General features: G+C 48.4%; 1 protein-coding gene across 1 annotated transcript in view; it reads left to right on the top strand.

Annotated features, from left to right (window-relative positions):
- Positions 1–10,794: 10,794 nt before the first annotated feature.
- Positions 10,795–13,476, top strand: part of LOC122364977 (hornerin-like) — a 34,559-nt gene continuing 31,877 nt past the window's right edge. The window contains exon 1 of the mRNA XM_043335818.1: positions 10,795–11,078. Coding sequence (XP_043191753.1) covers positions 11,061–11,078 — 18 coding nt within the window. The 5' untranslated portion in view covers positions 10,795–11,060. The remainder of the gene's footprint in view (positions 11,079–13,476) is intronic.

Below are 13,476 nucleotides of genomic sequence, written 5' to 3'. Positions count from 1 at the left end.
TGCCATGTGCAATGTACCACACTATTTGCAACGTATTGCAATACGTTTAAAAAAGTGAGCTGCTATGAGGATGCCTGGAACAATATGATTGTGCTCTAGCTTTTGAAAATCGAAAACATGTTAATTTATTCAAACTTGATGATGGCGTAATGCCGAAAGCTTGTTTTACTGTTTTAGACAGGGGGGTGACACCGTAATGCTGTGCCATAGGCCGATGTTGTAGCCAGCTGATGAGCAGGAATGACGTCATCGGCCCATGATAGCCCTGACCAATGTGATCCAACCCATTGCGACTTAAGGTGACCTCTGTGACTTGGGCTGACCCATCGTGACCCTGGGTGACCTCTGTGACCTGACCTGACCCAGGGTGACCTGAGGTGACCTAAAGTGACCTTTGTGACCTGAAATGACCCAGCGTGACCTAATTTGACCTTTTTATCTGGAATTCACCCATTTGGACCCCTTCGTTCAGCTTTTCGCGTAAGTACAAGACTTCTGAACTGGTTATTATCGCGTAAATGCCTTATTCGTGATAGCACCGTGTAGCAAGCGGTTCACCTAGTGTGAACGCGGTCACGGCTTTCAGCAAGCTGGCACGCGGAGCCCGGAGGTCTTAGCTCCGCGTTGCCGGAGCTGAGCGCCAGCTGGACGACACGCGGCAGGAATGTATACGGTCACTGGCTGGTCTTCATGTCAGCGAATGCCGAATGGCATGGCCAGCTCAAGCACAGGCCGCTGACTTCAGGCGGCCAGCTGCGCCTGCAAGCTGTCTGCCATCAAGCCGGTGGCGGCGGCGTGGCCAGCGTGCCGAGCAGCTGCACCGCGCGACACCGCAGCCGGCAGCGGCCCCATCTCCGACTAGCACCGGCCTCGCCGAGCGCCGCCCCGGCGTCAGCTACTACTGGTTCAGGTCGGGCACCATGGCCGCAGTGGCTCGGCGCAGTCGGCCCAGAGCGCGGCCAGCTCGGCCAGCACCGGCAGCGACAAGTCCAGAGCGTCCGTGGCACGGCTGACCAGCGGCAGGTGGATGCAAGTCCCCGCCGAAATTTGGTTGCATCGAAATTCGCCACGACATTCAGTTCCTAGGGCCATAGCGTTTCCATGCTAAATGCTCTGACTTTGTGAAGCGATATTTCCAACGCTTTTACTTTTTTGTATATGGGCTGCACCTTACCCCATCAGCCCCGCGTTGAGGCAGAACCCACCGGCCAGGCTCCATCTGCCTCTCCCGCACTAACAGAATCACTTAATCAGCCTAACATAATCAGAATCGCCGATCAGTTCCGGCCGGTACAGCCTGTTGGTCTCTGAGCCGATGGCACCGGAGCCGCAGCGGTTAGTCAAAGCTTAGCAGGTGCTCCAGAGCCCCGTCAAACGACTGAGGAGGCACCTAGCAGCAGCACAGTGCCGTCGACCGTTCCCGAGCCGATAACCAAAACTACATTGAGTTCCACACAGTCACTGTGTCCGCCGTCGATGAACAGTTGCCCCCTCCCCCTCCCCAACTCCAAGCTGGATCCGCGCTTGAACTCAGTAGTTGACAGTATTTTGTTGACAGTATTTTTGGTTCTAACTTCTATGCTGTCTAGCCACGAATGTGCATTGTGCATAGCTTGGCATTTATATCAACCTATGACATGCTAATGATCGTGTACAAAACAGCTGGTTTTGTGTTTTGGTCACCTAGTTTCTGTCTACCCGTTTGCTACGGGCGGGCTTACGGCTTAGGTACAATTTGCTGCAATTTGGCTGCAATTTTTGCTGTTGAAAGGTTGCAAGGATATTGAGTCAAACGGTTAAGAGGCCGCTGAACGTTTATTGCATTCCAGTTGGATAAAATCGATCACGAAACAATTGACGCAAACCCCATTCAGTTTCGCTGCCGTGGGTGGGCGGAGTCGGCGGAGAATGGGCCGATGACGTCATCCTCCCGCCGGCCGTGATTCGCCCCGATTGGCCGATGTCCATACCTGGTTAGAGGGCCTTGGTTTTAGATATTTATTTTGCCTAAAATAAAAGCACTTTGACATGCGTGAGATCATTTCAAGCCCATTCCATTTTCATTGATCAGACTATCCTTCTGTCTGATTCCACTATACCATTCAATCATTCAGCCCCTGTCTACCCCCTCCCCTGTTTCTCGCGTACCCACTCGCACCCACACTTTCCGTTTCCATCCTCGCGGCCGAGTCGGTCCTTTCGGAAAGCGAAAGTGCGCCGGTCTGCGCGGCGGCGCTGCTGAAGGCTCGTGCCGGCGGCAGCTCCCACGCTGAGGGTAGTGGAACTGGGGGCGGCCGCCGCCCGCGCTTCCCGAGCCGAGCTCACAGGAAGCGACTCGCCTCGCCCGAGGCAGCGTGTCGCCGGTGGTTCGTCAGGACGTCTCCGCCCCACTGATGGTCGCGTTGGCAGCTCGTTGTCACGGTGTAGTACCGGATGGAAGTGGTTAGTGAAGCGAGTCTTATGTAGGGGTGATGATAGTAGGTAGGTCATGGCTAGAGACTGCGACTATTATAAGGGTTCGTGCCCGGAGCCCGTCTCGCGCTACTACAGCGACCATCGGCATCGGCGAGCTAGCGACGGGATGAGTGCAACTGCATACCTATGCAGTATGCAGAAATATTCATCATGTCTTTCAGCACATAAGAGTGAGATAAAAAGTTCTAAGAATATATCACCCTGGGCCTGGTGAATGAATGAATGAACGTGAAGGGTGACTATGTGCCCGAGCAATAACTAAATGAATAAAGGGTGGCTAATGCCTATTTTGGTGCGTTCTCTTCATAAAGCCTAAATGTCAGCAAAATACCTGCAGAGCAGCCAGTTGCAGCTCTATGAAGGACTACACATGTAGGCAACCCCACTGGAGGCGGTACCTTGTTACACAACAGAGATCCCAGTTTTACCTGAGGCCGGTTCCCATGGCCCAATCATATACGCACTCTGTGTGGATCTTTACGGCGGTATGCAGCGTCACATTGCTGGTGATCTGGGACGCATCAGTGGATTCAAAACGGCCACTTCCTGGACCGCTGCAGTTGTCAACCGCAACGTCTCCATTTCAGAGGCGTTTTCGCCACAGTCCAATCGAGTTGCGCCACGGGTGCCACTGGAACGCCGCGGATGCCGCAGATAGCTGAAGAGGAGTTATGGAGAATGGTCCGCGAGAGATGGCTCACTTCCGGTGCCGAATCGATTGCAGAAAGCGTTTTGCTCCGATTGGATACCTGATGGAACCGTTCCATCGTCGCCAGGCATACCACATGTCGAGGGTAAATATGTAAGGCTGACAGTGCATTTAATGTTGTCCGCTTTTCAGTTAGTTTTCTGATAGCGACTTGTGTTTCAATTCAAGTAAACCTTTTAGGTAAAAAAATCGAAACATTGAGAGAGTCAGAAATTCTATGCAATTTTCGTAGACATTTAGAGTGAGGACAAAACCTTGTGAAGCTCTCTTCCGGACGAAAGTCGTGCTACTGTCTGATGTGCAATTAATTGACTCAACGAGCTAAATCTGTAAAGCGTTTAACCCGGCTGGGCCCGGGGGTAATCCCAACCACCGCAGCCCGGGGGGGGACGTTTTTCGCCCCCCCCCCCTGTCTAACTCCGTAAATAAGGGAGCTACGGAAACAAAAGCGATACCAAACGAAAGATCTTTACGAGACAATTCTAAAGCACCTAAAATTTTTGACCTCAGGTCAATTTTCAAGGTCAGAGGTCAAGGTCAAAGGCAAAAACCGACACATGTGTAGTGATCTCAAAGTAAGCCTTCTAGAGGACGGCAGGCTGCATCAAACCGGCAAAATTGGGTGTCAAACGAAGGACAAGAATCTGAAGATTCCGAAAATGTGCTCAAAATTAAAGATCAAGGTCAGGGTCACGCTCAAAATTTAACTCAAACTTGGCACTTTTTCGCACATCTTGCGTGCTAACTTCCAAGATGTTTTGAAATGTTTTGAGGCTTATCAGTTCCCTATTTGTGGTTCATCTTACGACACAAGGCTGCTCAAAGGTCAAGGTCACAGAAGAGTATCCCTGCTAGAGGCTATTTCACTGATTCAAGTTAGTAATAATAAATAAGACAATTTTGCCACTCTGAATGAAGGCTTAGAGGAAAATAGGTACATCCTCTAAGCCTTCGTCATCAGCGGGTACAAATCCTTCATAAACGACCTTTCATGTGTCAAGGTCAACCAGAGGTCATTCGAGGTCACATGAGGTCAACATAAAATTTGACCTTTTCCGAACAAATTATATATCATTCGACGCGGCTTGACAAGACGAATGCGATGGTACCACTGCCGTAGCTCTATAGGGCCATTTTTGTCGAAGTTATTTGCGAAAAACTAAAACCACATTTCGGGGTCGTTGACCTGACCTCTGACCTCAGGTCACCAAAACCAATTTTCTATTTTTCTCTAGGTCAAACGCTACACAACCGTGCTCGTAATTTGTCTGTATCTCTAAAACTATATTTTTAGCAGCTATTTGAAGTTTGAGTCTGTGACGTCAAAGTTTGCCGTGCAGGGGTCTAGAAAAATGGACCTTGTGAGTGTGACGTCATCAAGGGGGCTAGGTCCAAATTTTTTACTTCAGAAGATGTCAAATTGATGGGAAAAAAGGTACTGAAAGTTTCGCTTTCCTATCCCTAAGTGTTCGAGAGCTATCGCAAATATTCGCCAGGGGGGGGGCGAAAAACGCCCCCCGGGCCCGCGAGGGTTAAAAATTCGACCTGTCCTCGTCGATAAAAGTAGTTGGTAAGAAATCATCGGAAAGAAAATTCACCCAAATCCAAAGGGCCACATATTTTGTGAAGAGAATCGGGACAGCCAACTCAAGGTTGCCAATGCAAAACACAAATGCAAAACTGGCCTTAACCTGCATTCGGTACTGATAAATACGGTAACATTGACTTCTTACTGCACCATTGACTGAATGCGCTGTCGTCGACCAAGACAGTCGGAATTTATTCTGAAAAGCAGCACCATGGTCTGATGCCTCTTCAGTTCAAGGCCACGTCGTTTTCTCTGTGACCTTTGCTTTAATTATTCCATCGACGGTTTATACTTGGCTGAGTGAATGGCCATTCTGATTTGTCACAATGGGTCTCCTCCATACCCAGTCATTTCCAGCAAACGAGATGCGCCGTGGCACATCGCAAGACGCCGTGGCTCCTCACAAACGGTCCGCCTCCTTGGCAGCTACGGCGTTTGTTTTAGGCCGACTGAAGGTCGTTGGTCCGCCCGCCCGAGAGTGTCATCTCCCCATCCGTGTCGATTTGGTAACATCCGACGCGCAGTCGGATCGTTTGACCCCTGATGGCGGCCCAGGTGCAATATAAAAATGCCGAGCCCGTTACGCAAATGCAGCCACGCTCCCCAAGTGCCGGTAGATTCCCGTGATCACGCGCCGCGCACTTTTACATAATTACTGAGATGGCACATAATTGGACCCAGTCGCGCGGGAAGTCCATGGTTCGGGCAGAGACAAAGACGGTAACGGCATAGGTCAATGGGGGTGACGTATTGCGTACCAGCTGTAATCGATTGAACACTCCATGGATATGGGTAGGTATCCAGGCAACCGCCTTTTTTATTGCGTCCAAACGCACAAATTGTCTCCTCTCTCAATGCACAGGTTTTGAGACAAGTACAGTTTGAGACGACTTCATTCAAATACCGCGACTCACAGAAGCACTGGCGATAATCCGTTCATCATTACTGACGCTACCATTCCTGTATGGCTGGTTTGGCGTCTGATGCCCACCAATCGCCGTGTTTTCACCTGATTCATGTGGCCCGCGTCACTCCGGCATCAGACCGTCCGCTTCCCACCGCGCGCAGGGCCGACCGGCGGGCAGTGTTGCACTATCACTGCCAGGAGTGATTGATGTAGGCAGGCTCTGCGCGAAGGAAACACACCGTGAGCAGAAAATCGTGCCGCCCAGCTACTTGGCTATGGGAGTGGGCACGGCTGGGTGCGTTTCGCCACCGTTAGCAATTGCCATTATCAGTGCTGGTGCAACATTGCAGAACACGCGGGGGTGCGATGAGTGGTACTTAATTCATTGTGGATAACGAAGTCGGCAGAGGGTGTCTGTTTTCCTGGTGCGGTTCTCATGGCAGAAAAGTAATAAATGCCGCCAATGTTAATATCATAATGAAATAGTGTTACTGCAATAGCGGCTTGGCAGATCAAAACCAAGCCTAATTGGGCGCATCCAGAAATCATTTGAAGAAATGGAAGGTACTCGTAATCTCAGTGAATTCATGATTCATCAATGCAATAAATGAAGCAATGTGTGTTGAGTGGTGGACAATTATTCTGGTTGAGAATGATCTGGAAATGTTTCCATTTACTTCATCCAATAAAGAGTTAAAATCCGACTTCAAAGAGTTAAGTGTCGTGAGGAATATCATCATGATGATTATGCGCATATTTAGTTGACCGAGTCCTCAATTGAATCTGAATAGATTGACCAAATAACAATTAATTCGGGTATATTCGATCGCAGATCTTTCTCAACCGATCTTCGTATATTCGATCGGTTGACAAAGATATGTGATCGTATATGCTCGAATTGTGTTATTTGGTCAATTTATTCAGATTCTATTGAAGATTCGGTCAATTAAATATGCTCATAAAATACGACTTCTTTGCATTTCATTATTGTCTATTTAGGAGATAATACCTTATAGTGTTCTAGTCATGTTCCATTTTGTAGTATTATTGTTTTTCGTTTTCCAAAGCTTTTGGACTCTTTAAAGGGACTATCCCACCTTTAACATGGGGTTTGAGATAGCCAAGTTTGCGGCGAGGTTCAGAAACCACTATCTATCTAGGTTGCAACCCCCGCGGCCTCTTGGTGTTGAAGAAATTCGTTCCCTTCATTTGAAAATGGGCCTTGTACAAGGCCCTATCTTCAACATGGAGCGACCGTTAGTGTGACGTCACCTCGTTTAGTCATTCTGATTAAAATGGGTTTGTTCGTTGAAAAATCGCTGAAAACTTGGTCTTTGAAATTTTGGGCTGTGACGTCACATATTTGAAAGTTTGTGTTTAGAATATGGGAAGCCTAAGATGTTTAATGAAAAACAAATGCCAGAACCGTGTTCCTGGTCATCCAATCAATAAAGTCGGGCACAATTTAACTGGTTTTAACAACATTTTAGAAGGTGGGATAGTCCTTTTAAAAGGGACCCTCCCACCTTCAAAAAAGTTAATGAATTGGCATGAAAGTGATGTCGCTCGGTTCAGAAAGAGCAAAAACGAATATCTACCAAATTTCATCGAAAAATATTCACCGGTTTTCAAGATATTAGACTTTAACTTTTGTTTACTTTTTGGGATCTCCGCTGTTCCTAGCGACTTTATTTGAAAGTGCGGCATTTGTTGCGCGCAAAGCAGCATATACCACCGCGTGCTACAAAACGTTTTAGTCAAACATTTAAAAATCGTTAGATATCTGCGCTGACGTCACACATTCAGAGGGGTATTCCTATGCATTAGCCCCTCTGAATCAAAATGCTGCAATTTTGAAATTCAATATTTCCGATTTAAGGCATTTCTCGATGTTGTGAGTGCCGAAACCGGTAATTGTGAGCCAGGGACCCCATTTTGGCTATCTCAATTTAAATCTAATGTTAAGGTGGGAGGGTCCCTTTAAGCAATAAAACTCTCGGTAATTCCTTATATATTGCAAGAAGGTAACGTGAGCACAGTTTAGCTACGAATATGATTTTGCTTGTCTTCCATCTGTGATATATGACCAATCAACAGTCAACTTCATATCGAACATAGGCAATGACCAGCCGTCTCGCCGTAGCTCCTTCTTGCTAACATCAACGACAAATGTGCCAGCTTATTCCACATAACTCAGCTCCAGTTATCTTCTGGCTAATCGATGCTTGGCTAGATTTATGAGTGAGCAACTGAAAGCACATGCTTGTATTGTGTAACCGCCTGTACCGGGGTATACATGCGCGATATCGGGGTTGTCGGGTCACGGGATACATGGTGTCGCTTCTCAGTTCGTCCGGACATGGTCTCAGACATTAGAGGCGCCAGGAAGAGTTCAAACGAGCGGTGTAGAGAGGCGGTACCCCGACGCCAAACGTCTGATTATTGAACCGATGAGCCCGGATCGTGCCTTTATGGGTGATGCAGTACAGCCAAACTGTGCCTCGAGCACTAAAATTGATCACTTCGGTGCTGCATATGCTTAATGTGATGCTCACAGCTAAGAGCTGTTGTTGGTTGCACGAGGTCTATTTGTGCAATATGATTTTACGTCTGCATGCAAACAACGGCTGATCAGCACATTTTCCAACTTATTGAAGATAACGATGCACGCTGCTATCCGAGCGCATTCTGTCCCGAAGTTTTGTAACATCCCCCAAATAGCACTAATACAGGTAAAACTTACGCAATACTCATCAAACTCGGTTATTGTGAACAGTTCCTCATTGTTAATTCACTCCTCGCGACACAAAAGCCACTAAAGCAACAAAGCGGCAAGACATCAAAAACGCCTATCCCGCCGACCTTCGGACAACTTATCACTCAGCACGTTTCGTTTGACGCCGCTTTTCGGATGGCGCGGTGAATGGTCCTTGTGGCACACTCTGACCGCGTGTGGGCTGAGCTGGCGAGCCCGACCGTCCATTGTGGTGACCTGACCCTCCGGTGTGAGCCCCGCAGGCCGGTCAGGGACGAACCGACGCTACTGCGGATCGTGCGGTAGTACGATCATGACGAGGCGACTCGTGACCGGCGCCGTGTGACCTACTCGGCGCGCGGGGGACAAACACGCCGCGGGGCGAGGAGGGGAGGGGGGATGAGGCATCCGCTGGATTGATCAGGGGATAAAAGAACTTGTAGGAAGGATATACATAGTTAGAAGAAAGGAAGCAGTTGGTTATTTGAAGCAGTACGTTTCTTTCTTTCTTTTTTGCATAAATCATTATGTTAGTTTTTTTTTGCGGCTTTCAAATGGGCTGCTCTAAACAAATATTTCTGAATGGTAATTACGGAGCGAGCGAAGCGAGCGTAGTCTTTCCTTAGATTAACGGAAATTTCTGAGTAATGAGCGGCCTGCCGGCCGGCCGGCCGTGGTCACGCTTTTGCGAGGCTTATGTATATCTCAGCAACCACTTGACCGATTTACACGCGGTAATTTTTGTAGGGTAGCTTCATTCCTTCTACCAAGTATTTGACTATTCCCGATGCATGTGGGTGACTCCTTATGCACGTGCCACGTGCAAAACGAAGAGGTGTCCGTTTTGTAATAGTTGCAATATCTCGGTAACTACTTGGTTGATTGCGCTGGAAGTTGTCATGTAGGTAGGCAGGCACCCGCTAGGCAATGCATATCCATGTGCCAGAGTTGGGGTGCTGCTGCTGCACGTGCGCACGTGCAGGGGTCGTTTCCAGATCTCGAGAACGGCTGGACCGATGGCGCTCAAATTTCGCACACGGTTAGGGACCAGTTAGCAGGGTGCCGCGCAAAAGTTTTGCACGAAGCGAGAACGGCTGGGCCGATTTCCAGATCTCGAGAACGGCTGGGCCGATTGTGCTCAAATTTGGCCACATCGCTAGAGACCGGTTAGTAGGGTGCCGTGCACAAGTCAGTTGGAGGTAACCCCTCGAAATTTCGCACGTGCGAGGTTCACCCTCTCGCTCGCTCCGTTAGTCGCCCCAAAATGCGTTATACTGGTGAATGGTGATTATCATGGTAAAGGTGAATGTGATGTGTTGCTATGTCGGTAACAATTAGCGCGCGCCTCTTGCCGTGAAACCTACCGCAACTCAGTGTCCAATCATTATATCTAACGGAGAGATCTCGATGCTGCGCGGTCGTCCGCGCCTAATGCATGCGCACGAGCCTTAGTCTCCATATTCTCACGCGGTGGAATTGTGATAGGTAAGGGAGGCTTGAGAGACGGCGTGGAGCGTGAAAACGTGACCATTACTAGTCAAACCACCCGCGTGCCAACAGAATCGGTCTCTCTGCCACTCCCGTGTGGTGATGAGACGCAAAGATCCATTTATGCTGTTAAACCCTGGCTGGAAAAGTCGTGATGCAACACCATCAGGTTTTTAGGGGATATCTAGGAAAAACGCATAAGTTTCGGGTTAAGATTTCAAAAAACTTTGTCTTTAATATTTGTCCACATAACTTGAAAGTTTTCGTTTAGGTACCGACAAGTCCGGTCATTGGGCTATGACGTTAAATAAAAAAAGTTTTAGGTACTCGACCAAAATCGAAGAAATGTGTTGTCTGTGGGAGACTTGTGCTTTTTCCAGTTTCAACTCTCCATGTTAGTTTGCTCAAGAGTTTCAACGAGCAACTCCGAGCTGATAGCAAGTGACCTCAAGACCTCACGCAATGTTCAAAAGGAAAGACCTAAGCACTGGGCCCAATAAGGAGGGTGTGAATTTACCATTTCATGCACTTCGGAGTTTGGATGGTCTTGGTTCGGGCACAAACAAATGGGTGGTCGAATAAGACCTCGTTATATAAGAGCAAACCAAGGTAGGTAAATAGATGCTGAATTTGGATTAAGGCTTCGATTTTTCGTAAGTGTTTTTTTTTTTGGGGGGGTGGATATATGACCTCTATCAGCCTCTTTGGCAAAGACTCAGCCTAACTTGTAAGCACTAAGCATGCATCGGTGACCTGACCCCGCCTAACCATCCACCGTGATGGACTAACCACCCCCGACCTGCGGGAGGGGGATCGAAAGGCCGCGGCTATAAAGCGCCCAGGGCGGCTGGGGCAGCGTTTAGTCGCCGGTCGCCGCCGCCGAGCCCACAGACGGAGAAAGTGTCGCACCCACTCGGGGTGGGAGAGAGAGAGAGAGAAGGCGCCCGTGCCGTGGATCTGCCTGTCCAGCGGCGCGCACACCGTCGCGAGCCGCCGCCGTCGACGCTGCGACGCTCCGCCAGTGCCGGCCACCGAACGACGAGCGGTGCCGGGGGTCAGCCGACGCGCCGCCCAGCCTGCCGACGAGCGGGACCGAGCTCCGAGCGCCAGCGGCCAGCCGGGCCGCACCACTGCGGACATGAGGCTCCTGCACTGGGTGAGTTCAGAGGATGGCGCTGGCGCTGACTGCTCCACTGACGGGTCCTCGGGATGGGAATGGCACTAGCTTTGGCACTGGGTGATTTCAGATAATTGATACAAGATATATGCCATGTGTTATTTCATCAATTGAAATAAGACATCCATATGTTATGGTGGGTTCTCGGGATGGGTTTGTTACTGGTTTCTAGGTGCGTTTAGTGGGTAATTGGAAAGAGGCTGAAACTGGTAGGTAGGTGAACGTCTTAACCAGCCAAGTCCACACTCTGGCCGGTTATCGCATGTGCTTCATAAGCATTTGTCATAAAAGTGGGATTTGTTTCCTGTCTCCATCATTCCCTAGTAGCCTTTTCAGGCGTTGAAAGAACTACGGATAGCTAAATCAGTGTGATACTGAGTGTTTGATATTTTTCTACTAAATTATATAAAACATGAAAGCTCAAACTAAACGTAAAATCAATGCCTTTTTTCTTGCAAGCAAAGGTGGACGCAATTGTACGATCAATGCCTAACAAACTTAAGCAGCCACCCAGGTGGTGCCGTCGAATGCCGATATGAATTTTAGAGCTGGGGTATACCATTAAAGTATGTAGAGTAAAACGAAAGCAGTGCCTTCCTATAACCACAAACAGAAGGCAATGAAAGTGAAATGAAAATGAAAATGAAATGCCAATGAATATGAAAGAAAGCAAGCCACAGTTTGTTTTCGGGAAAACTTTTGGGTTAAATTGTTTGCTCACTGTGCCCGTGCCTTGAACTACCGGAAAAAAAAAACATTTTATTTGCATTTTTTCATATTCTTACTTCACAAATGTAAATTACTTGATTTCGCCAGTCAGTTTTATGTGATTTGAATAACTTTATTTTTTTCTTTTCAGAGCATTTGCAATGGCACATTAAACATTTACACCGAATAACGCATACCTTTTTTTAATGTTAGGACGAATTGTCTCTTGAGACATCATGATAGTTGCGGCACTCGACTACGGCAGAGGTTATGTAAGATAAGAGGCTAAACTAGATAAGAATTCTTACTTAAAACATAATTGATTTTTATTGGAGAGTATGTGACATTTTACCAATTATTCGGTAATGTAGAGCGGCATGCCATGCCAGCATAAAATGGTACTGAATCATCCTCCGCACCCAGACGTTCATATTAAGTCCGCTTATCTGAACATTCCCATTCTACTCTCCTTTCTCCTTTCAGGCAGGCTCATTCCCAAGACCAAAACAACCCACCAAGTTGTGTCCGATGATGTATCTACCAAACTTTGCTGGGTATCAAATTGCATGGTTATAGTCTCTTTGTGATGCATTTACTAATTGCAAGCATTTTCTTTTCTGTCATTATTGAAGAAAATTTGATGCATTGTGATTTTACAAGACTTCCCAACACACATTATACCTATGTATATGTGCCTTTCCTTAGTCACTTCTGAGGCATTGCTTTTCCTTTATCACAGTTGAGGTCGTTTGCTTTTCACCAATGGCAAACACATGAGTGTTGCATAATTATCAAAGTTGAGCAGCATTTCACTGGACCGCAGCTGCCATCGATGAGCCGGCAGCCCGGTCCGCCGAGCTGGTGACGCGAGACTAGTGACCCGCGTGCGACCCATGCGGTGCGTGACTGGTGGGCGGGGCTTCACTCACGCACAGGGGCAGGGCTGGACAGACGGGTCAGAGGTCGTCTTCTGTTCCTAACTGGGAGTGCGCGGCTCACTGCGGCGGTGGTCGTCAGTCCAAAATGAGGGGCCGGCACAGCAGGTGTTTTCAGCTCCGAATTCGGAGCCCTATGTGGCACAATCGATTGGGTTTTGCGGTCACTCTGTTTTGCATACCTCGGTTCTTTGACAGCTAAAAACGTTTATCTTCGATAAGCAGTTAGTTGACAGTCCTCGATCTTTGATGTTCAGGATGTGCTTTTTACCTTTATAAGGTGTAGTAATGCAAAAAGTCCAGTACACTCAGATGCCTCTATTCACACCCGTACCCGCTCGTGTCCCGGAGCGCACTGCCCGGCTTCACCACATTAGCCTAGATCATACCTCTGTACACGTCATATCACGTCATATCACGTCATTCTGAACCCTAGACAAAGGCTGATCAATTTCTCCCTCCGCCGACTCACCGTCGCCATAAGACCCTGGCTCGCAATACGACGCGCACCATCATCGCTCGAACCACGCAATGACTAAGACACAGACTACACCTCACCCTGATCCTCAAGATCATCACTTCCGCTGCTGCTGTTTAACGCATCAATCGGCACCACGTGGCCGAAGAAGTCAGGCGGCCGCCGATTACGCTGACCTCGGCGCACCACCCTTTCGCCGCTGTCGCTCTCAGACCGGCCGCATTCACCACCCGCATGGCAGTCTAAGACTGGTCGT

This window comes from Amphibalanus amphitrite, unplaced genomic scaffold, assembly GCF_019059575.1.
Source record: "Amphibalanus amphitrite isolate SeventyFive unplaced genomic scaffold, NRLGWU_Aamphi_draft 000028F_arrow, whole genome shotgun sequence".
In the NCBI taxonomy this organism is placed as follows: Eukaryota; Metazoa; Arthropoda; class Thecostraca; order Balanomorpha; family Balanidae; genus Amphibalanus; species Amphibalanus amphitrite.
The sequence above is the reverse complement of the archived record's forward strand: the minus strand, read 5'-3'. Positions and strand labels throughout refer to the sequence as shown.